This window comes from Eurosta solidaginis, chromosome 1 (genome assembly GCF_040869045.1).
Source record: "Eurosta solidaginis isolate ZX-2024a chromosome 1, ASM4086904v1, whole genome shotgun sequence".
NCBI classification, from domain to species: Eukaryota; Metazoa; Arthropoda; class Insecta; order Diptera; family Tephritidae; genus Eurosta; species Eurosta solidaginis.
In genome coordinates this window covers 354,635,744-354,660,924 of record NC_090319.1, presented here as the reverse complement: position 1 = coordinate 354,660,924, position 25,181 = coordinate 354,635,744, and the positions used below count along the sequence as shown (strand labels likewise).

Below are 25,181 nucleotides of genomic sequence, written 5' to 3'. Positions count from 1 at the left end.
CGGAGCTAGAAAACTCACTGAATGATGGCTAATAACAATCTTCTGAAAGCTAATATTAAACATTTTACTATTGTCAGAATCTACATATATGTCAAAAACTATTGCACATTTTTGTTGTTATTGTATTTTTCGTATTTTTTTGTAGATACGCACCTATATAAATTGCACCTCTGCAAAAAAAACTATGAATCAGCGGCGATTTTAGATCGGTTAGCGGTTCTCCTCTTTTGTTTTTGACACAAGCAACAAATTTAATCTCCTTTATGGATTATTGATACTGAACTCAAACGAGCCAGTTTTTATTTAAATAACATTGAACAGTGCCTTAACAGGGCTTGTTTTAACCTGTTTTCAGACTTATAAGAAATATTTATGTAGTATCGAGTGGAAAGAAGTTGGTAAATATCGGACACCCTAATGCTTATGTATGTAAAGTAAAAGGGTTGACTGTCAAAACATAACCATAAAAAACGAAATCAACAGGGCCACTCTGTGGATCCGAAATTGATCTAGACAAATATCAGGATCACAACGTTGTTGTTGCATTTGCATGTTAACTTTTGACCAGGATCTGGATTAATGTTCATTGGCTCTTTTACACAAGTCAATTTTCAGGTCGATTTTTATTACGTTCAACCAACATTAAAAGGCAATCGAGGATTGAATATCAGTAAATAAACCAGAAAAACGCCTCGAGTAAAACGTCCTGATCTTACCTAACCGATAAACGTAATGAAAGGGCTTTGATATAACGACCCGCCCCTATACTATTTAAACGGTCACATCCGTGTATAAATACGACACATTGAGCGCTAATTTTTTCAGTTGAACTTTACAAACAGTTTGGAATAGCTCATAGAAAATGCAGCTCTACACAATAGTCTACCTCGTTATCGCTTTAATAGCAGCCGATAACGCGAATGCGGTTCATGTTAATACTACATTAGGCACAATTTTGGGTACAGCATTAAAATCTCGTTTGGGTATAGATTTTAAAGCATTTCGTGGTATACGTTATGCATCAGCGCCAGTTGGGATATTACGTTTTCGCAATCCTATACCATATCTGCCATGGAAACCGAATATTTATGATGCAACACAGGATGGTCCTATGTGCCCACAAGTGACTGAAAACATAACTGATTTATCAGAGGATTGTTTACGTTTGAATGTATATACACGTGATATAAGAGGGCGAAAGCCCGTGGTGGTGTATCTACATCCGGGTGGATTTTATAGCGTATCGGGTCAGAGTAAAAACTTTGCTGGACCTGAACATTTAATGGATCGTGATATTGTGTTGGTGACTTTGAACTATCGTCTTGGTACATTAGGCTTTTTAGCTGTGGGCAGTGCTGAAGCGCCTGGAAATGCTGGTTTAAAAGATCAAGTTGAAGCACTACGTTGGGTTCAGCGCCATATTAGCAATTTTGGTGGTGATCCAAATTCAGTTACACTGCTCGGTTATAGTGCAGGCAGTTTTAGTATTGGTTTACATATGATGTCTCCAATGTCTAAAGAATTATTCCATCGTGCTATTATGATGAGTTCGACACCATTGGGGCAGTTCCATTTCGAAAAACATCAAAAAATACTGAGTGATAGGCAAGCGGAGTTATTGAATTGTCCGAGAGAACCGGCTGCAATACTTGTGGATTGCTTGAATCAGGTATGTATGTGTGTTAGTGTTAGGAAAGTTACGAAAAGAAAGTGCACACTTTTTATTTAATATTTCTCGAAGAATGAGTCAGTTCATTATGGTTAGAACACAGTGTGGAATGATTTTTCTACTAGCTTCCTCACCAATCTAATTTTAATACTTTTTGCTGTATCGCGTGAGCATGCAAGAGCATGTAAAAAAATCTACAGTTGCCTTAGTAAAACTAAATTTTTGTATTTATAACAAAGACCTGTAAGCGTAAGGTTTAAGGTAAAATTGCACCTTGGTTGCGTTGAAATTAATCAATGGCAGTACTTAAATTTGCGAATAAATTGAGAACCAATGCACTGAAAGAAATGGTGCTAGTAAAATAAACAACTAGGTGCTGTTGTTCTTGACTTAACGGCGATTCGCTGAAATTGATCGAATTTTGGTTAATTCGACCGAGTTCTTTGTCAAGCGAACAAATTAGTTTAGTCATTTCAACAGAAGAGAAATTGTCGCTCTTAAGTCAACAAAACTTTGTAAAATTGACAGATTCCGATCAACTGTCAATACATAAGCAAATTTCAAAGAGAATTTTACGCTCACTGCGCTCTCTACTTTGTACTTATGATGATGGTGCCACTTGTTAAAAACAAACACCAAAATAAGAAAACCATCAATTCGAAAAAAACACACAAAATGGGAAAACAATAAAAAACTAGTTTTTCAGTTATCAATACAAAACGAAAAAACACTTTTTTGAATTTACTGTGCAAAAAATTATGAGATACCGGGACACCTATTTATCGGGTACAATGTTGCAACTTCTCGTCCAAGCGAAATGCAAAATTGCGCCTTCTAGTTGCAAAAGTTTTGCTTGAACGAACAGGATTTTTCCAAACTTAGTAACATTTTGTTCAAGTTTTTATGAATTTTCACTCACGCGAAAGAATCTAATAAGATAATAAAAAAACATCCTTTTTTCATGTTGATGTTTCCGGCAAAATAAAAGTTTAAGTTGTTTTGGAATCGTTTCAACTTAAAGAGTTACGAAAATTAAACTTGCCGAATTACATGTAAAGTTACTCTAGTGGTGAATTACCTTCCTGCATGTTGATTCTTTACTTTTCTATAACTTACAAGTTCTCTTTTTAAAATGTTACGTCAACATTTATACTACAAGTTTTGTTCGAAACAATCAATTGAGGCAACTACATGCGAGGGAAGAAATTGAGAATGAGCTGAGCTGCATCTGAAAGAATTGACAATAAGTTTTGTGACTACTATTTTCATTTCTATATTCATATGTATGAATATGTAGCAAGCATGCGTATTTATGTAGTCACATATTTACGTATTTATATGGCGGCCGCCGTGGTGTGATGGTAGCGTGCTCCGCCTACCGCACCGAAGACCCTGGGTTCACACCACGGGAAAAGCAACATCGAAATTTAAGAACAAGCGTTAGAAGAAAAATGTTCTAAGCGGAGTCGCCCCTCGGCAGTTTTCGGCAAGCACTCCGAGTGTATTTCTGCAATGAAATGCTCTCAGTGAAAACTTATCTGCCCCGCAGATGCCGTTCGGAGTCGGCATAAAACAAGTAGGTCGCGTCCCGCCAATTTGTAAGAAAAAAGGAGCACGACGCAAATTGGAAGAGAAGTTCGGCCTAAAATCTCTTCGGAGGTTATTGCGCATTACATTTATTTATTTATATGGCAACATAGGTACTTTCATACAAAGCTGTCGCAACCACTTTTTTTTGTTCATTTGATTACTAACGATTTGTGAGCAGTTGATTCAACATCTTTTTGCGATGGATAAAAATTTACAGAAATTTCGGTTGAATTGACCCGTATTTCGGTTGATTTTACCAGTCTTTTTCTTTCAGTGTTTCATGATAAAATAACTTCCTCCAAGTTCTTAAGATGCTCATCAAAGTTCTTGCCCAATACGATGATGTCGTCCAGGTACACCAATGTAGACCTTTCAGTACCTGGTCCATGAGTCTCTCAAAAGTAGCTGGTGCATTACAAAGTCCAAAAGACATCACTGTAAATTGCCAAAGACCATCACCGACACTGAAGGCAGTTTTCTCTTTATCTTCCTCCTTCACCTCAACTTGCCAGTAGCCGCTTTTCAAGTCCAGTGTGGAAAACTGTTTCGTACCAGATAGCGAGTCCCGAGTGTCGTCAATTCTTGGCAATGGGTAGCTATCCTTTTTCGTAACGTCATTCAACTTCCGGAAGTCCACGCAAAACCTCATTTTTTCCATCATTGTTCTTTACAAGTACTACCGGTGAGCTCCATGGCCTAGCTGATAGTTCGATGACGCCGCTGTCGCTCATTTCTTATATGATTTGACTCACAACTTCCCGCTTCGCCAGTGGAACACTACGTGGAGCTTGACGGATCGGCCTCGCATCTCCAGTGTCAATTTGATTTTTCACAACGTTGGTGCGGCCTGGTTTGGAACCATCCTGGTCAAATATGTTCACGTACTATAGGAGCAGTTGTTTTGCCTTACTCTGATAGGCTTCCTCTAGCTCCTGCGTCCATGCTGTGATGTCATTTGAAGGATCAGTATTACTAGATGAAACGTGTTCCTGGAGCTGTTCACAGTTAATAACTACTTCAGCCTCTTGGCATCTTCCCAAAATAGCTCCTTTGGTCAAATTGAGTGGTGACTTGAACTCGTTGAGTACTCTTACTGGAATTCGTTCATCTTGTTTTGTCATAGCCAGGGTTTTTTCTACAAGTATGTTCAGTGCTGATTTGTTTGCTGCTTCGACAACCCACAATTTGTTTGTCCCACAATCTCCATCAACCATTGCCCAGATGACTGCTTCGGTACGTAATCTTGCTCCAAGCAATGGTGTTATCTTCTTGTTGAATAAAACTGATCGAATGATGGAAGGGGATGCACCCGTATCTACAGTCAATAAACGTTCCTTTCCATCCACATGTCCTCCGACAGTAAGATTGTTTGACCTTCTTCCAATTTGTGAGATAGAGATTATGGGGCATTCAATTGAGGGAGCCAGCTGTCGGCCCTTGCGGCTGACTCGCTTTAGTTTAACGATTGACTGGTCTTGGAGATCTGATCATCTCCTTCAGCTCTGCGTTTACGACCACCCACATTGTTGGAACTGTTAGGGTTGGTGTTGCAATAACGCGCAATGTGCCCTGGCTTTCCACCCTTAAAGCAATTGACTGCATCATTATTCTTCTGCTGCGTACCCTTCAATGCTTCTAAAATTGTGTCTATCCACTCTGGTCTTTCTACTTCCGCACGATGAACCTTATATGCTGGTTTACTCAATAGGGAGGCAGTTTCTTGAGTCAGTTACCGTTTCAGCAAATGTTTGCTTTGGGTTCGCGTATGTGGCTCTCTTCGTTTCGACGTCACGTATGCCGTTAATAAAGCTCTGAATCTTTACCCTTTCAGTGTATTACACGGGTGCGTCCGCATTTGCAAGATGAGCCAATTTTTCAACATCCGAAGCAAACTCCTGCAATGTCTCATTTGCTTTTTGGTAACGGTTTGGCAACTCAATTTGGTATAGCTGTTTTCTATGCTCGCTTCCATAACGCCTCTCGACAGCGGCCATCAATGCTTCATAGTTGTTCCGCTCTCCTTCGGGAATCGTCTATAGGATTTCGGCTGCTGGCCCCTTCAATGCTACGAATAGAGCTGCAACTTTATCTTCAGCATTCCAGTTGTTCACTGTTGCGGTCTTCTCAAACTGTAGCTTAAAGACCTGGAAAGGAACAGAACCGTCAAATGATGGCGTTTTTACCTTTGGATTGCTTGCTGAAACAGCTGGGCGGTTTAGTTGTAACTGCTCCATACGACTTTTTAACGCTCCTATCTCGGCATCAATTTTGTCCTCGAGTTGTAAAATTTTTGCATCCTTCTCTTCCAGTTTCACAAAGAGCTGCTATGGTTCCTGTTCCGAAATTTGTGCCGTCATTTCAGATATACGTGCCTCTTACGCTTCCAGTTGAGATGCCAAATATGTCTTATGTTCTTCCAATTGTGATGTTATACGGGTTTCCTGCGATTCCAGTTGGGATGCCATATCGGTTGATATTTGTGACGACATTTCTGAAATGCGCGTTTCTTGTGCTTCAGTCTTCGATGTTATACGTGTCTCCTGTGATTCTAGTTGTTTTTCCATCTTAGATGCTATACGTGTCTCCTGTGATTCCAGTTGAGATGCCACTGTCGACGTTTGAGCAGATATTGCAGCCAAAATCGTGTTCAAGTCTGTGCTCGTAACTGTCTGCGATGTTTCATTTTTCTCTCCAATTTTTGTTGTCTCCTCGCCATCAAGAGGAAAGAAAGACATACTCTTCCACGCTAATTCCTTCTGCTTCCATTGCATCTCGTAATCGTGCCTGAAGTTCGAGTTTAATGCCGCTTGTATTCAATCCACGGCTCATTAACTCCTTCTTCAGTTGCTGGATCTTCAATTCACTGAACTTTGCCATGTCCAAGTTGTATTCAAAATCTTCGGAATTTATTCAACAATTCCTCTTCTGACACCAGTTGTAACGAATTTACTGCAAATCCTCTTATTTGCAACCTGCTAAGTTCGAGTCACTAAAGTGTTGAATAAATAACTCCAATATTGAATAATGCAATAATGGTCTTTATTAGACTACTTGAAAATAACACTTATAATTCGCAACTGATAATACTGCTATTGCTGAATCAGTGATCAAACATCATTTGAAATCCTTTAGAAGGTATCAAAACAAAGGAACAAGTAGTTGATATTAGGATAACAATGAGTACTAAAAATCCACGAATGTTTGTTGGATGATGTGAACTAAAAGGATTAATTAAACCTACATTAAGATGGTTGACAATATGTTATCTAGTTCCAGTTTAGCATTAAGCCGACGAATGTTCATGTATACCTTCCGGTGTCACCAATTTGATTAAAAAAAGCTGATTTTATTGTAAACTATTTGAACTAGAGCTTCTTATGGAAGCGTGACCACACCTACTTTGAAATCCAAAAATAAAAAAAAAAAATGGCGATAGAGCTAGTAAAAAGTACATTGTAAAAACTTCGAAAATTCGTAAAATAAGATTTTTTAATATCTCGATCCTTGCGCCACCTGGTGGCGATTTTTTTCTATATGTCGCTTTCTATTCATGTAATATGGGTTCCAAATATTAGTCTAATCGGAGCGCAAATAGGATTTCTTGAAATATTTCGATCTATGCGTCAAGCTAAATAAAACTGTTTAAAAAAAACACGGCTATTATTTCTTATATTCTATTAGATAATGAGTGATAATCTTAAATTATCTTCTTACTTCAAACTTTTGACTAATATGTATATTCCATATTCAATTTTTAAGTTCAAGTGGGAAGAAATAAATTTTTGTCAGTGCATGTCTATTCTGTATTTTGTTTTCTAAAAAAATAGCGACAACCTATTAGCGGGCAGAAATGGCGCTGGCACGTACACAAACCCAGTCGGACTAAGTATCTTTTAAATTTAACGTATCGCATTGTTTTCTTGAATGCATTCAAAAATACTTCAGCATGCCTTCAAGCAAGCCTTCGGGGAGTGTCTTCGTCGTCAATGCAACAAAAACAACAACAACCCTTCTCTTATGATAAAATCAAAAAACTGGCTCGACATTGTACCCGTCCTGCTATATGGTGTGGAAGCAGGGACACTTGTAAAATTAGATGATTCGATACAGTTTTTTTCGAAAGATTTCTAAGCATTGCTGACGGCGAGTACCAAGGATGATTTAATGATGAGCTGCATGAGCTTTGAACGATCTTAGATCCATTGAAATATCTCATTGGCGTTGTCCCAAAAAAGTGATTGACGCAATTTATTTTATGACCAAAACAGATTTAGGCACTAATAAATAATTAAGTCTGCGCAAAATTGTTGTACCAAGTTATTTTGGTAACTATGTTTACTAGACTGGGTCGATTTATTAACCGATATCGCGCCATCGATTTTTCGATAGGATTTGGGCTCAGGAAAAAAAAAAGTTCCACTAAGCATACCCAAAAAAAAAAACAATTTGCTCGAAAATTATTTTTTTGGGTATGCGTAGTGGAACTTTTTTCCTGAGCTTAAATCCTATCGAAATATCGATGGCGCGATATCGGTTAACTTTCGTCCATACAAATCGACCCACCCCAATGTTCACTAAGAATGATAAGAAGTACAATTATCAGTAACTATATTTATATTTAAAGATAATATGTGAAGAAAAAGTTTATATTCAAGATTATTGCTTCCCTCTCTCTTCCGAAATTCAGAAACAATATAAATTCTTTTATAGGACTTCTTTATATCCACGTGATTTATAACTCAATCGGGTATATTAAAATTAATAAATGTAAAGCGCGATAACCTCGGAAGAGATTTTAGGCCGAGCTTCTCTTCCTATTTGCGACGTATTTCTATTAATTTTTCCTACAAATCGGCGGGACAGGACCTATTTGTTTTATGCAGACTCCGAACGGCCTCTGCAAGACAGATGAGTTTTTACTGAGCGCTTTTCATGGCAGAAATACACTCGGAGTGCTTGCTAAACACTGCCGAGGGGTGACCCAGCTTGAAAAAATTTGTTTCTAGTTGAAAAAACTTGTTTTTAAATTTGTCATGTTGCTTTTCGCGTGGCGTGAACTCAGGATCTTCGGTATGGATGGCGGAGCACGCTACCATCACACCACGGCGGCCGCCAACTGAGTATATTAGGTAATGAAAATTTTTTCTACTACCATTCATTTATTTATTGATAGTTAAACATTTTTTTACTTCCACTAATTAGTTAAATGACAATGGAATACTTATACCTTTATGACACTTGCTTATTGTTGTGTATTTTTTCCTCTGTTTGACGTTCACCTAACTCCCAATTTCAGTACTGGTGCAAGTGTGTAAACTATATTCCAAAAAAAAAAAAAAAAAACAAATTAGATTTATAGAAACAAATGAAAAAAAAGTGCAGTATTGGTCACTCTTGACTTTCGAATAAAGTTTTGGCAGTGTTTCAAGCTTAAAATCCAAGCATAAATAAACTACACCTTTTCCAACCAATTGCATTTCAGAAAAGTGTAAATTTATTTCGATATTCCAATTGTATTTCAGAAAGCCTAAATTTTTTTTAAGCTCAAGTGTATTTCAGAAAAAGTCAACTGCATTTAAAATTTGCAAAATATATTCTATAAAACCTCAAATTTATTTTAGAAAACGACAAATTTATTTCGGAATATGGAAAAAGAATTCCAGAAACATTCAAATGTATTTCATAAAATATCAGGTGTTTCAATAAAATCCATCAAATAAAATATATTTTTCTAGATAACTTAAAAGGATGAGAAAAAGTAGTTTTTTATATGTCCGATAACTTAAGATCACTGCCGAATTCTGATTAAATGCTCCTTCAATAAACCAGTAATGCGACCCCCCAAAATTGCGATGCAGCCCAAGTGGCAAGTTTGATGATGATAACTTCATTGGTTTCCACTTGGATTTTTCGTCGGACTTCAAATTCGAAAGATTTTCAAGAATCAAAACTTTGATTCGATTTTACAGCGAAACAAAAAAGATGCATGGGAATCTTTTAGAGCCGTAGTTCATGGCTTTTAGGCAATAAGTGATTTGAACAAATGTATCAGAAAATAAGCTCCAATATGTGCCTAAAACTTCACTAACTTCATACGCATCTAAATTTTTTGCCTCCTAACTGAGGTGATATGAGTAACATGGTAAACGATTTCACCAAGACATATCGGCAATGGAAAAGAGATACAGCGGCCGATGGAATGCGTGAATGTAGCGGACTACTGCTGGAACTTCATCGAAGATACTCCTGAAGCTGATTACAAAAGACAAACGAAAAAAAAAGAAATTATTGAATAAAAAAGGTTACACTTCGTAAATATTTTAAAATACTCAGTTTCGTGGAAAAAAGTTTAGTTATTAAAAAGTACTGTACTGTACTGTCAAACCTTCTCTACACGCAACAACAAAATAGATTTGTAAAATCTTTTCTACTGTTTCTACATTTTTCTATACTCATCAACATGGTGGAATAACCAGGTGAAGTAAGCCTCAATTGTCTCGCTCTAAATTCTTCATTGTTCTGTCATTCGGCTATGTGAAAAATTTTCACCAATGTTTTCCCCGAAAAAGTTTTCCTTTTTGTATTTTTTAGGAGTAAAATATGCCACTTTTAGTACTTTTTTCACATAAACTATTTGGTGAGACCTTTACTTACTTACTTAATTGCCGCTTAACCGTCTAAACGGTTATGGCCGTCCCACAAGGCGCGCCAGTCGCTCCTTCACTCCGCCAACCGGCGCCAATTGGTCACACCAAGGGAGTTTAAATCGTTTTCCACCTGGTCCTTCCAACGGAGTGGGGGCCGCCCTCTACCTCTGCTTCCAAAGGCGGGTTCCGATAGAAACACTTTGGCCGGAGCATCATCTTTCATTCGCATAACATGGCCTAGCCAGCGAAGCCGCTGCGTTTTAATTCGCTGGACTATGTTGATGTCTGCGTATAGCTCGTACAGCTCATCATTAAATCTTCTTCGGTACTCGCCATCGCCAACGCGTAGAGGTCCATAAATCTTTCGAAGAACTTTTCTCTCGAACACTCCCAAAGCCGCTTCATCTGCTCTTGTCATGGTCCATGCTTCTGCCCCATATAGCAGGACGGGTACGATAAGTGACTTGTAGAGTATGATTTTCGTCCGCCGAGAGAGGACTTTACTTTTCAATTGCCTACCTAGTCCAAAGTAGCATTTATTGGCAATATTGGTTCTTCGCTGGAGATCTTTACTGGATTTAATTACAGAGATTCGTCATTTGGGTATCTTTGGTGTTGGCGTCCATAAGTAAGGCCGTGCTAAACTAATACGTCCGTATTTTTGATGTTTCTATTATAGATATATTTTTAATTTGTTCAGAAAAAATTGAAACGGGTGTTTGTTGAAACAAACGATTTGCATGAACGTCATATTCAACCAAGGATCTTCCCCTGTACAGTGCTGCATAAGACTTTCGAAGAATGTTTTTCTCATTCCTAAAATTTTAGCAAAAATTTCATGAATTGAGCTGTCAAAAGTTTTTGAGGGATCTTCTGATTAAGTTTGTTGTTATATATTAGAAGGGATATGTTATGCTTCCCACTCAACGACAAATCAACAGAGCAGATGTGACTGTAAACTTTTTCATCGAACCCGAAACCCATTTAAGTTCCGCAAAGGCAGAAAAGTTCAACTAAATAACTGCTGTGCATACGTACTATATATGAATAACACATGCTTCTTTTATGTCCAGTTTTTCGATGAAAGTTTCAACTGCAGTTGAAGTTGAGGTCAATTTACTTTGGCCGCATCCATTGAATTTTACTGCTCATCATAGTTTAAGTGGCCAAATTGAATTTTTTATTTTTGTTCAATCTTAAAAGTAATGTAAAAACGCACTGGTCATTGGTATTCAATTCTGCATTTGCGTTAGGTGGCACGGATATGCTGAAAAATCAGTTTCTGTAATGGCTTTCGTAGCAAGGTATTTATTTTTCTACTCCTATTTTTCAAAGCGGGTAAAAATTTAACCCTCTTTTGATCGTCGAAAATATATCACTACCGTTTCAGATAGCGTACATCTTCTGTCTTTTTTTATAAGCTTTTATTTAGTTTCACTTTTGTTGTCTGTAATGGAATCTTGCAAGTTAAATTTGATACACTTCCCGGTGTCCGATTGAGCTGAAATTTTGCACACATGTATAACTCCGATGACAATGCAATATTACTTTGTTAGAATTCGATAAATTAATCGATAACACAGTTATCGGTAAAGATTTGTATTTACTTTGGCATAACAGCCTAAGTCCCATACAAACCCGCCGGTACCTATCCGTGGATTGTGATATTTGGACGTGGTGAATCACGCGTGTCACGCGTGGTGAATCTCAAGGCTTGCGAAAAGCGGAGACACAACCCTCCGTTGTATTTCTGTGTATAACCAACATAGCTGAACTTTTAAGGCTGTTTAACTCTGTAATCTTTTCTGTAATTTATTTTGCTTTTGGAAAAATTACCTATTTGAAAAAAACTGGCAGAAAAATATTGGCATAACAGCTTAAGTTAAATCAAGAATGGAAAAACTTGGAAAATTTGAGCAAATGTGGCAATTACGCGTGCCCGTTGAACGAAATATTGACAATCTATTGATAATCGCTAGGAAATTAGCGACATTCCATCAACTTAGCAGCACTTTAGCAATACTACTGTTATTATTTGGCCGCTCAAACACACCCATATTAATTGTGCATTAAATTTAAAATATACAACTCAAAAATGACTCCGGTTGTTATGTCCCCAGCATTTATTTGGTGCAAATACAACATAATAATTTACACGGCCAAAGCCATAATAATTTGCACGGGTCATCAATTCTTTCTCTGATTCAAAAGCTGAACTACCAGCGCTACCGCCATCAGCTCAGTGTCATCATTGCCAGTAGCGCCAATAACACCAAACTCGTGCCAGACACACAAAAGTCGTTTCACTCAATAGCGCAAGTGAAATGTACTACGTACTTACTACTAAGTAACGTCAAATATTCGATTGGAGTCATTTCGTCAATGAGCTACCATTGAGCTGCCACCGCATTGGCGCTGGCGCCATGCAATTTACATCACTAAAATTGCACGAATGTCCAGGCTCATGACTTTGTTAATCCAGATGGTGAAAACGAAGACTCAAAGGAATGCAACCTTGCAAACAACAGCCGCCATTTTCAAAGTGTAAAAATTCTGTGATACAACGTACGCTAACGCCGTTAGGCTGTTATCGGTAAGTGTTGCATACTTTTCTGCGCACTTGATTTTGTTTTACAGATTTTTGGCGATGGAATTTTAGCTAAGCGAAAGTAGAATTTTATTTTAAAACAGATTTAACCCACAGATGAGAGATCTGCAATAAGTAGTTGTAAACTGAACGCGGCATAGGCAAAGTTAAGTTATTTAACACTGTTTGACATAATTTTATATGTGCTCTCTGTCAAAAATGCTTCAACTAACTTAGTCACATTTTATTTCGATTATGAATATGCCCCAATATATTCGGATTATGATATAATAAAATTAAAGAAAAAAATAAAATTAAAGAAAAAAAACTTTTTTAAAAATAAGCTTTTATTATTGGCTAATAAAATTAACTAAAAAGTAAGTTGGTGCATTAAAAGAAATGGATAGAATGAGAAACGTTACAAATAACTAAGTAAGGATTCCGTAACTAATTTAAACAATATTTTACCCTACTAAAAATTAAAAAAAAATCCTATTTAAATTAAATTTAAAAAAAAGGCTTTTCTAAGGACAAGCTTCTATTACTTGTTAATAAAACGAACTAAAAAGTAAAAAATAAAATTAAAGAAAAAAAAAACTTTTTTAAAAATAAGCTTTTATTATTGGTTAATAAAATTAACTAAAAAGTAAACAATAAATTGACTCTAAAGAAATATAACACCTTATAAGTTCATTGTAAGCTTAAACGATAATTAGGCTTTTTCGTCTGCGTCAAAAAAATTCTATATTGTATTGTGGCAACTTCTAAAAATGTTTTATTGCAAAAAATATGCGTTTTGTAATTCATAAATTGAAAGGAAGATGCTTGTGTAAATCATAGGGTAAATTGTTCGTTCTCTGTGTGTGATAAATTAACCCTAGCAAAGATGGAAAATATTCTACACTTTCTACGGATAATTGACTGCATATCCCTATAGTTTTTTTTTTTTTATAGATGATTTATATTCTATGAAATTTTACTCTTAAGTCGTATATTTCGATACCAGCAATATATTTAAAATAATAACTTACTTTTAAATTTGATTAATATTTTCGTTTTCAGTAACCCCAAATCAGTAAAATAACATAGCATTTTTTTAAGGACAAACAAAAAGTAAAACTTTGTAGACCAGTGAAATTAGCCAATTTACATACATATATGCATGGAAAATATATGATATTCATTTAATGTTTAGCTTAATGATGCGTCTACGTTAGACATTTGCTCTGAGATTGTATTGAAAGTTCTACAATGTCTACACTATGGACGCATTCCTTCTATGTGAGGTCTTTATTGACCGGCCAATTCAACATCTATAAAAGTATAAGAGTATAGATGTAGTTTTCTTATTTCTTTTCATTTTATTCTTCCTTCAGAAATCAATGATGGACTTTGTGAATACCCAAGAACAAATGTTTGATTTCAATTGGAATCCCATTTTTAATTGGTTTCCAGTTATTGAAGAAGATTTTGGTCAAGAAAGATTTCTAGTGGAGCAGCCATACAAATCTGTGCTAACAAAAAATTTGCACAAAGTACCGCTCTTAATTGGGATAACACAACACGAGTTTATTGGCGGAGCCTACAGTAAGTAATGTATAATTAATTTTTAGTACTTCTTACAGAGTACTCCATAATTTATTCTCATTTATGTAAAAGCGTCTAATTTGTATTGTGATGTCTTGGGAAGAATCAAGAATTTGTATGGTTGAATACCTATAACCACTGTCGCGGTGTGGGGGTAGCGTGTTCGCTTACCATACCAAAAGTCCTAGGATCAAGAACCGAGAAAAGCTATTTGTAGGAAAAATTAAAATATGCACGACGCAAATTGAAAGGGAAGCTCGGCTTTAATCTCCTCGGAGGTTTATCACGCCTTGTATCAATTTTTGTTTAAACTAAATTATAAAACAACAAGTAAGGAAGTGGAAGTTTGTGGTAAACCGAACTTTAATCATCGATTTTTTTTAAGGGAGCGGACCAGCACATTTTTTTAATTTTACTTTGAAATTTTTATACTTTCAACTAACATAACACTACTATGGAGTGTAGCTCCAAATTGTATGGGACATTTTTGTCAAGGTTACACTTTTAAGTATTGTTTCTAAAGACTTATACTTATACATAATACGAAGAATAATACTTCTGCTGAAATGCAAAATGACAAATGGTCGTTGCCATGCCCATTTTCCAAAATTTCACTAACTTTGAATTTGCTTTGTAAAATTAATCCACCCGCCACCATTTTATGCAGTATTTTTTAGTGCATTGTTAATTTTTTATAATATTCCATACCGAAAAAATGGGCGTGGTTACAATCGACAACTTTTAACTATTGGACACGTTTTGTGCTCGTGCACTGCACTAGCTAATAGGAGTGCCACAGCTAGGTCCCAGAAAGCTTCTAGTATTTGCCAAGAGGACGGAGATATTTTAGAACTCAGGTCATGGTTTCTGATAAGCTTTTTCAGTTTGGTCTTTGAGCAAACTTCTGGTTGTACTGTGGTTTGTTGGTTGCTGTGCTGCCCGGCTATGGAGCCGGGCCCAAGTAGCGCTCTAGGCGCCATTTTGACGTACTTCCTCCTGGAACCAATTACGTTTTGGATTGATGTACCTTGCGTATAGTTTTACCCAAACCACTTGGTTAGATCAATAAACCTACTGATGTCCTTGATTCGGCAGTTTGACACCGCCCTTAAGTCTGGAAACACATAACTGCCTAGAGTTCGGGACCGAAAATTCGCGAGGGCTGGGCACTCGCAGAGAAAGTGAGTAACCGATTCCTCGGCATCCTCCTGGCTACAGTCCTACAACTCTCATTGTAGGGGATACCCAATACTGTGGGCTCATTCAGTCTATGTGAGTTGCTCACCATTGTTTACTATATAAATTGAGGTTATGTTGCGAATAGAGTGCAAGGCAGTAAAAGAAGGCAGTCGAATGGAGTGGAAAGAAGAAGAGTAAGAAGAGCAAAGTTGCACCGGATCAATATACATTTAATCATTGTATCAATATTAAAGATAAATGTAGAAAAAATAACTAAATACTTGAATATAAGAAAACATTTTCTCCCAGTTACTGCAATTAAGGTGCTATGTATTCCAAAATTATCACAGTTTATGTCTGTTTAAAAATTTAACTTGAATTTCTTCAAAGATTTTCGTAATATGGACGTTAGTAATGTTTGTGTAGGTATACTAACTTTGAGCGATCAGCTGTTAGTTGCGCTACTTGTTAAGGTTTACAATGGTGCTCACGAACCGGGCCAGTTTAACCTAACCTATCGTGTTAGTGGGCGAACTAACGGACGGACGGACATCCCGCAGTCAAAAACCTTTTTCGATGCTGATAATTTTGATATAAGGGACTTAGCTTTCCCGATTCTGTTATCCTACCAAAGTTATATCACCCTTGGGTACAAGTACAAACTGAATATAAAAAAAGTACTGGGTGTGATTTACCCCCGGGAGATTTAGACCGTACTCCTCTCCCAAATCGCGCCGTGCTCCTTTTTAGTTTTTCCCACAAATTGGCGGGACCGGACCTACATGTGTTTTGAAGGCATCTGCAAGGTCTATACATTTTTGTTGGGAAGCTGTTCATGACAGAAATGCATTTGAAGTGTTTACCAAATCATTGCCACGGACGGCCCCGCTTAGAAAAACTTGTTTCTAAATTTTCGATATTGCTTTGCCCGCTACTCGAACCCAGGACTTTCAGTTTAGTAGGGGCAGCATTCTATCAACACACCATGGCGGCCCCCAAGACGGCAACTGCACAATCAAAATTTATTTTTGATAATTCCTGTGCCGGATTTGAATATATAGTAAAACGCATGATACAAAAAATGTAGGTAGTTAGTTCCATTTAGTGTGACGTTAGCCACTTGACTTTGCGGGGACAATGACAATTTCAGCAAAAACAAGCTACCAGATTGAAAAATGTTACGAATTTTTCTAATTTTGATGGATTTCATATTAAGGAATACGACTAAATTACTTTCATAGTTCTTTTAAATAAAAAAGAAAAATTAGCCCCATGCCTTGGAAATATTTTAATACGAAATATCAGCCTAGAAAAAAAGGTTTTTAATAATTTTTTCGAGCGCCCGAAAATTGTTTAGGTGGAAGGAACATGGATCGAAGTATGCAAAGCAAGGGAATATAGCCTTCTTAAGTGTCCGTACGTTTACTCAGAACATTTTTACAAAACATACACCTTTGTCAATTGCTTGCTCAAAGGAGGTCCTTATAAACCGACACCGCAATTTCTTAATAAATGGGCTACAAGTCCACATTTTTATTTATTGTATAATTCAAGCGTTGCGCTTTAGGAGGGAATTGTTAAACCATTTTTTAGGGAGAAAATTACCCTGTAGCTCTGCAGGTTAACCACTAGTTATTAGTGTTTTTGCCCGTTGTACCAGGGGTCACTTTGTGGCAGCCCCGCCTATACACATTCTGTGCGCTTTTAGCATTGACATAGATGTGCAGTCTTTGGAGCTAAACTTTTTCTCAACATGTCTTGAGAAATATCCATTCTGTTTAGGGGTCAAGCTGTGATAAAGATATGAGTCAGTAACCACTATTTTTCAATAAAATTGCATGTTTTACTGCATTCTCAATCGATATGAATGCTCATAAATCGTGCTAAAGTACATTATTATTGTCTCAGATGACTATTGCGTTTTCATCCTAAACGAAATTTCCAACCAGAAAAACCACAATTTCGCCTTATACAGTAACGGTATGGCAACGCTTCTGGCAAAACAACAAACATTTTGAAACTTCAAAAGTCCCCAAATACGTCAAAAAGTTTTGAGTGGAACTACCTTCTTTTTTGTATCGTGGCAAAATGAAGTTAAAAGTTTAGAGCTCTTCTGTCAAATTTGAAAGTTTTGGCAGAGCGTTCATTGTAAATCTTTTCAATTCTCTTTTTTCTCTTTGTCATCGAATTTAATTTACACATCCATTGGTAGGTTGAACTGGCCGATCCATGAGGACCTCACATAGGCTGATTGAGATCGTAGTGTTAACATCCATGGGTATATTGAGAACGCATTTTAAGTTGCATTACTGAACAGCACATTTCTCTTTTCAATTCAGCTTCAAAAGTATCAAGTATTTTTGATCAGACACTATCAAGTGCCCGATACTTGTTGAGCGATACTTGATATGAGTACCGTATGCCACTTCTGTGCAGAAGATGGCAATGGTGGATTTTACTTTGTAAAGCAAGACTTTAGAGAGAGGAGCAAATTTGTTCAGCATGAAAGAGATGTTTTACAAACTGCCATATGGTCGCAATAGTTCTGGCTAACTTTGAGTTACTGCTAATAGTTTCATGGCCGAAGCAGATGAAAATTTTAACAAATGTTATGAGTCACTACTTGTTTCATACTTTGACGAATATTAGCATCACTAAGCTGCTAATAAATAAATGCACAACAACAATAAAGCAGCCACACTTGTGTACATGAACGAATCAATCATCGTTTAGACACATGCATACAAGGCAACGAAGAGATACTCACAAACACATGTAATCATCAGCGAAGTAGTTACTCACAAATACACACGCATATGACTATAAACTACAAATATACACATATATAGCTCGTAACCAAGCATGAGCTAATAGAGTTCTAGTAGGTGAAACGTCTAGACCTTTGGAGAATTATGCAGACGAGGCAACAGAGAGTATAAAAGCAGCGTAAGCTGAGTAATAACGAATCAGTTTTGATTTAACGCGCTGTGGTCAAGTACGTGATATTGAAGTATAGTTGTACTATTCCCAAAGTAGTCTAATAAAGATCATTTTGCAATACAGAATATTGGAGTGATTTATTCAACAGTTTAGCGATTCGAGCGTTAGCAGAAGATTGCAAATAAGCGGACTTTCCCTAAATTCGTTACAATAGTTACGCATTGTATTTACATACGTACAAGCACCAATTATTGCAATCAAGTTTTTTTGCAAATGAAGTGCTCATTATCAATCCCATTACACTCAATGATTGTAAATTGATTGTAGATTGTAATCTTCAAAATCACAAAAGAGCAATAAATACAATGATAGCAAATTAATTGTAGATTTTAAATCTTACAATCACAACAACAGTAATCAAATTTGATAACTATCAATCAGTAGCGCAATCGTTGATTGTTAATCTAAAGGCCTGGACATCTTTACAGTTCTGTCTGCTAATCAAGTTTCCGTTCGTTCTTTCGCATAGCCCATGTAATGCTTTTGGTAAAAAACGTGTTATCTAAAAACTCGATCATTAATTGTTCTACCGCGCCAGGAAAAGCCAGCCAATCTATTATTTAAAAAATATTCAGCTCTTCTAGCGCTCATCTATTTTTGTAAACGCCACAAAATCTCTGCTCTGTTTTGCATTTTTCAGATCTCTTAAATAATGAAACCACCAAAGCATGGTTAAATGAAGACTTCGATAAATATGCACCAATTGCCGTTATATATGAACGCGATACACCACGTTCCAAATGTATAAGCAAAACGTTTAAAACAAAATATTTGAGTAATACAACTTTGGAATTACCCGATAGTTTGGAACCCTTTGGAAAACTTTATTCCGATGGAGTTATTGGATTTTCATATCACCGTTTCTTAGATTTGATATCACAGGTTATACCCGTTTATACATATCTTTTTACCTACAGCGGTCGTTATAGTCATTTCTATTTGGATAATAAAGTCTATGGTAAGTTAAGAGATTAGATAATATGATTATAAAGTTAAAGAAATAAACCAGCATACATACATATTTTTAAATTATAAAGGTGCTGTACATCACGACGAGCTGCTATATATATTCCGTGTACCTGGCATGACGCCACCGTTCAAGCAAACGGATCCCGAAAATGATGTTATAGAAAATGTAGCCCGCATGTGGACAGAATTCGCTAAAAAAGGGTAAGATGTCTGCGTCTATTTAAAGTGTGCTAGAGAGCGAACTATAGCAAAAAGGCAGCAGAGCGTGAAAATCGAAACCGGAGAAAATTTAATTTTTGTTTGGGAATACGAGATCAGCAAGCAAACATCAAATTTGAAAGCTGGTTCCTGTTAGTACATGATGTAATAAAACCATACAGGTGAAGTCAGTAGTACAATTACAAAAGTTTGGCGGTCCTCGTAATATGGTAGTAGGAAGGGAAAATTGTTGGTACTTTTTTGCTACATTTTTCCTACTTTAGCAATGAAATGTTTGGTAAAGGCTCAAACGCAATATATTACCATATTAGAAGAGGGAAGTCGAAGGATACGAAAAGAGAAAAAAGATGAAGTGCGGAAGAAAAGTAAAAGATATCCTGAAGGAATCCGCAAAATAAAGGGAAAACGGAACAAGAAGAAGTTTAGAGTGAGAGTAAGAATAATGGGTAATAGTTTGAGGAAAGGTGGGAATAAGAGGATTAAAGGAGTCAAAAAATAAGGGTAAAGTTAAGAGTACTATTGAGAGCGAGACCAATATAAGAGAGAGAAAAAGAGAGTAGACTTTCGAAAAAATTAAAGGGATAGGGAAATTAAGTGGGCCGATCCAGGTAAACTGAAAACATCAAATATGAGAGAAAATAAGAGAGGAAGAAGAGAGTGAAACTAGGCAGAAGCAGGAAGATAGATGGAAAAAGTCAGAGCGTCTATAGGGGTTATTCATAAAGCTGGATGTATTTTATGTTGCTCTACATGTCTTCAGGGTTAGCCAGTACTGTTAAAAAAACGATCTCACGAGCAAAAAAATCTTTTTTTCGTAACGTAAATCGTTGAGTTAAGATTTAATTACTCATCGTTCCTATAAAATCTGCCGATATATATTCTTACATCATTCACCATTTGCAATTTAATGACGCTTGCTCTGTATAGATAAATGTTGGGGTTTTTGGACCGTATACCATAAATCCCAAATTTTTGTAACTCACAGGTATTAATCCGCATCATCGTGATATTGTTTCAAATCGTCAGTCATCTCTTGGCGTCAACGGTCTGTTTCCATTTTTCTTAATTGTCGATGCAAAATACCTAGGGGTCACACTGGATGGAACCCTCACGTGGAATGCTCAATTGGATGCTATCCTAAACAAAGCAAAAAGAGCTTTCTTCGCCTGTACTCGACTCTACGGCAAAACATGGGGGATATCTCCAAAAATGGTATACTGGACATTTATTACTGTTGTACGGATAATAGTCACCTATGATTCCTTAGTTTGGTGGCAGAAGGCCACGCAGAGAACGGCAACAGCAAAACTAAGCAAACTGCATCGACTAGTTTGCATTGACATAACGGGTGTGATGAGAACGTCCCCTGCTGGTGCACTTATCGCTTTAGTGGGAATACCTCCCTTCCCTTTTCTGATAGAGAAAGAAGCAACACTAGGCGCATTAATACTTCAAAATATTTCGGAGTTGAAGACAGGAAACATGATAGAGCAATTGAAAGTAATAAGAAAACTCATAGGAAAGCCCACATTACAACTGCGTGACGTAATGTGCCCTAAGCTCAGAATCTCAAGGAACTTTGAAGTGCCCATTGTAGACAGGACCCTAGGTGTTTCACCAGTGTTTCTACCATAAATTTCCGCGGGACGGTGTGGCTCGATAAATCTATAAGACTTATTTCAAAAGTGGGCGCTGCAGGTGCACAATATAGACAGGGGAAGGCCTTGAGGTATTTTAATACAGTATGTATAACAAAGAGAAGGCGTTCAAGAGAGTTTTAATATAAAGAAAATTTTATTTACGGTAACCCATAAAGGTGGACCTGCGTTACCATAAGTCGATTCTCGAAAAGAGAACTAAATTGCAGATTTAAGATAAACTGTTTGTATAGAAGAAGATTTGACAGTGCAATGAATAAAGGCCTAAAGGCTTCGTACAGTTTGAGAATGGATAAGATAGGATAGGACAGTTTTCTTTATAGTAAAAAGTGAATCCGTTATATCAAATGAATTATTATTTTTATTATTATTATTAATACAGTCTAGAGAATACAATCCTAACAGACTAGTTGGCATAATAGAAAGCTTTCTAAGCTAATTATTAATTAAATAACAAAAACAGATTTAATTTAAACTTATATAAATATTCAAATTAAAGTTAATAAAATTAGAGTAGGTATTACAAAGCTTGATGCATCTAGTAATTGGCTCATTATCACCATAATTCGTATAATGCGTTGTACTTTCAAATATACTGTAACGATTTTACTTGCAAATCCTCTTATTTGCAATCCCCTGCTAAGTTCGGATCACTAAACTGTTGAATAAATAACTCCAATTTGTAATAATGCAAAATGGCCTTTATTAAAGTACTTCACAATAACACTCAAACTGTGAAACGAATAGCTTGCTTAATAACCAAGCTGATTGATAGCTCAAATGAAACTCTACTATTCAAAATAATACTGCTTTTGCTCGCTAGTTAGCGTCTTAGTCGAAACTGCTTGACACCTCAAATCAAACTGAATTCCAGCGCCTCTACAATTGCCGCGTTTTATACTCTTGGATTTCAACGCTCGCATCTTCTAGGCGCATCCAGAATCTACTAGTCCAGCAGCTCTCAAACTTCTCAGCTGTAACTACAATTGCACAATTTTATAGTTTTTCTCATTGCATACTTTCAGGAGTATCTCAGATATATGCATGTGTTTGTGCATTGACTGTCCGCTGCTCGTATACGTACATGGTACATATGTGTAGACGCAATTATTGTTTCGTTTATGTAGATACATAGTGATTGATCTATGGATGTGAATTCACGTCACTGCTTAGCATCGGCTTAGAGACGATAGCATCGCTCAGTGCTGCTAACATTCGTTACAATACGAACGTTCCTTAAACTACGAGGAGGAATATATAAAATGAACAATTGATGCGTCTATTAATTATATTATATACAAAGATAATTGAGAAATATTTCCTTCCGTCATGCAAGGACTGCAAACCTAGCAGCTTACGCCTCCCATCGTAAGAAGGGAGGAAACTATTCCACTGAAGCTTACATAATTCGAATGAGAGTTAAAATCATGACACAAACACCAAAAAGGTTAATTTAATTCGAAATTAGTTCTGCACTGCCTCAAAAGAAGAGGTTTGAAATGGCTTGACGCTCGTGATGGGACATTGAAGTTTACTTCGTTCATATCAGTAGTTTAGCCATAAATAGTACGCCTAGCATTTCTCTACGACTAGCGAGAGTTGGAAGATTAATAAGCTTTAACCGATTAGTATAAGGTGAAAGATTATACGCAGAGTCCAATGAAAATTCCTTAAAGAAAAAAGTAAAAATTGCTTCTGTATTGACTCAATCCTATCTGCATGAACTTGATATCGCAGATTCGAGACTATTGATCCGTATTCTTGTATCGGTCTAAGTAATGTGGTAAAAAGTGAATTGTTTACATAAGGGTCACTAAATTCTTTAGACCATCTCTTCACGAATGATAGAACACCTCTAGCCTTATTGGCAGTAGTCATAATAGGAAGGTTGAAACTAAGTTTAGCATCCATCGTGACTCCCAAGTCAACAAAATAATTAACTGATACAAGACAAAAATTATCAATTACGTAAGAGACTGCTGGCAAAGATCTCCTATAGAGGAACATGAATTTACATTTATTGAAGTTCAGCGGCATTGAATTCGCGTTGACCAAGCAACTAAGCAGTTTAAATCCACTTGAAGCAAGGGACGTTCTTCAATAGCTATTGGGAACTAAAAAGCTTTACATCATCAGCATATCATACATTAAAATTTTGTAATATTTTATTGTGGTACAGATATCATTAATGAATAGCAAGAACAGAATTTGACCGAGATGACTGCCCTGTGGGACGCCAGAGGGAACATTAATGACATCTGAAACAGTATTTTTAAAAATTACTTGTATAGCAAAACAGGGTTGTTGTGGTGAACTTAAGCCACTCCACAACGGTCCTAGGAACCCTCCATGTTCGCTGTGCATATTCATGTTGAAGCTATGACACTAGTCTCGAATGCTTCGAGGATCATTTATGCTAGCTTCGCAGCTTCACAATAAACATTCCGCATGCACCTTGGCCATGAGTCGCAGTTTGAATCACAGCTTCACTGAGCATCTGCGCTAGCATCATTACGCATTTGTTAACGCACTTACTCTTTCCATGAGGAAACATGGAAAGTTTTTTACTGATGGGAGCTAGGTACTTTCTGCCTACTACTATAAACTTTAATGGTAATTACCTAATCTGCGAACTTGAGTTGAGGCGAATATATTAATAAAGAGTTAGAATAGATTACTATGGCTAACATTTTTTTGATTTTCAACATAGCTGTAAGTGCTTTCGATAATCTAAGCATAGATATCTAGGTCTGGCCAGCGATGCCTTGTAAGGGACTAGATACATACAGAGACAATTGCAAAGAATATGTTAAGTGGCAATAACATCGAATTTATTGCACATCTGCAAAGCTTTGCGCCATTGTGTGTCATCATTCTCTCATCAATATTTAGCGTATCCGTGCTTAGATTTCAAAAAATGGTCGGATAATCTGGTCCAGTTCTGAACTAATTGCTTAGGATTTTTTGAAAAGTGCTTTTCCGTAGGTCCTCTGTAAAGTTAAACTTATGCCTGATGATGAAGGTACAGAAAAATATTTTGTATTATATAGAATAATCCATTTGGATTCTATAAGGTTTTTAATCCAATAAAATAAGTTTTATATAAAGTTCCAATTGTGCTGGTAGATTTTACACCAGATTGCCCGGGTAACGTTAATCGCCTGTTTACTTGATAGATTACCTAAATATTTGTCAACGAAATTGCTGGCCAACGTTAGCCGGAGAATGTGAATTCCGATCTTGAGCCGTCCCAAATAATACAACTTATGTACTTCACTATCTTTTCAGCGATCCGAATAATAAAAACGATCCATACCTCAAGAGTTTAAGTTGGCCACTTTATTCTCAAGGCAGCAAGCCCTATTTGGTGATAGACAAAAATCTGAGCGTTTCAGATGGGGGTATTTTTACAGAAAGATTCAAAATTTGGGATCAAGTCTTCCCGGTACCAAAGTTTTAAGAAAACTTATGAAAAATAAAAGAAAACCGATTTAAAACAAGAAAATGTGTATCATTTCATGTCCTTGCACAACCCTAAGGAATGCAACATAGCCTAAGATAAACCTTACCAAAACCGATGTTATCCTTATTTTAGTACTAATCTCCTGACCTGTAATTAAGTAACTAGATTTCCCATTAAAATTTTTCCCTTCCACAATCTGTGATTATGAAACATTTTAGAGATGTTGATACTTTTCTCTACACCTAGTGTCGGTTATCGGGTTTCGACTCTACTTGAAAGCATGATATAAACAATAAAGGCCAAAAGCTGAATACAATGTGACAGCTAATAATCAAGTTTCTACTCTACAGCGAGTCGATCTAGCAGAACTATCACATTCAGAGAATAGTTACAATAATTCTGTGCTTCGCCGTGAATTTAACCGCCACTTTTAACATTGTGATATCCTGTCTAGCGACAATTGACCCTCTTTGCAGACTTTCTGAAGGCTTTCTTAACTAGTTATGTTATGGATAGTACTAAAATATTTGCAGCATTTAATTATAATACTGCAACGAATTTAGGGTATATTCCGCTTATTTGCTACCTTCTGCTAATGTTCGTATCGCTGAAT

The 25,181-nt window shown here is 36.6% G+C and overlaps 1 protein-coding gene across 1 annotated transcript; it reads left to right on the top strand.

Annotated features, from left to right (window-relative positions):
* Positions 1 to 803: 803 nt before the first annotated feature.
* On the top strand, positions 804 to 24,588 carry LOC137238100 (juvenile hormone esterase-like). Its single transcript, XM_067762721.1, has 5 exons — positions 804 to 1,669; positions 13,870 to 14,080; positions 18,900 to 19,217; positions 19,297 to 19,429; positions 24,394 to 24,588. Exons 1-5 carry the CDS (start codon positions 863 to 865, stop codon positions 24,563 to 24,565), a joined length of 1,641 nt encoding a protein of 546 aa, XP_067618822.1. The 5' UTR covers positions 804 to 862; the 3' UTR covers positions 24,566 to 24,588.
* The last annotated feature ends 593 nt before the right edge of the window (positions 24,589 to 25,181 follow it).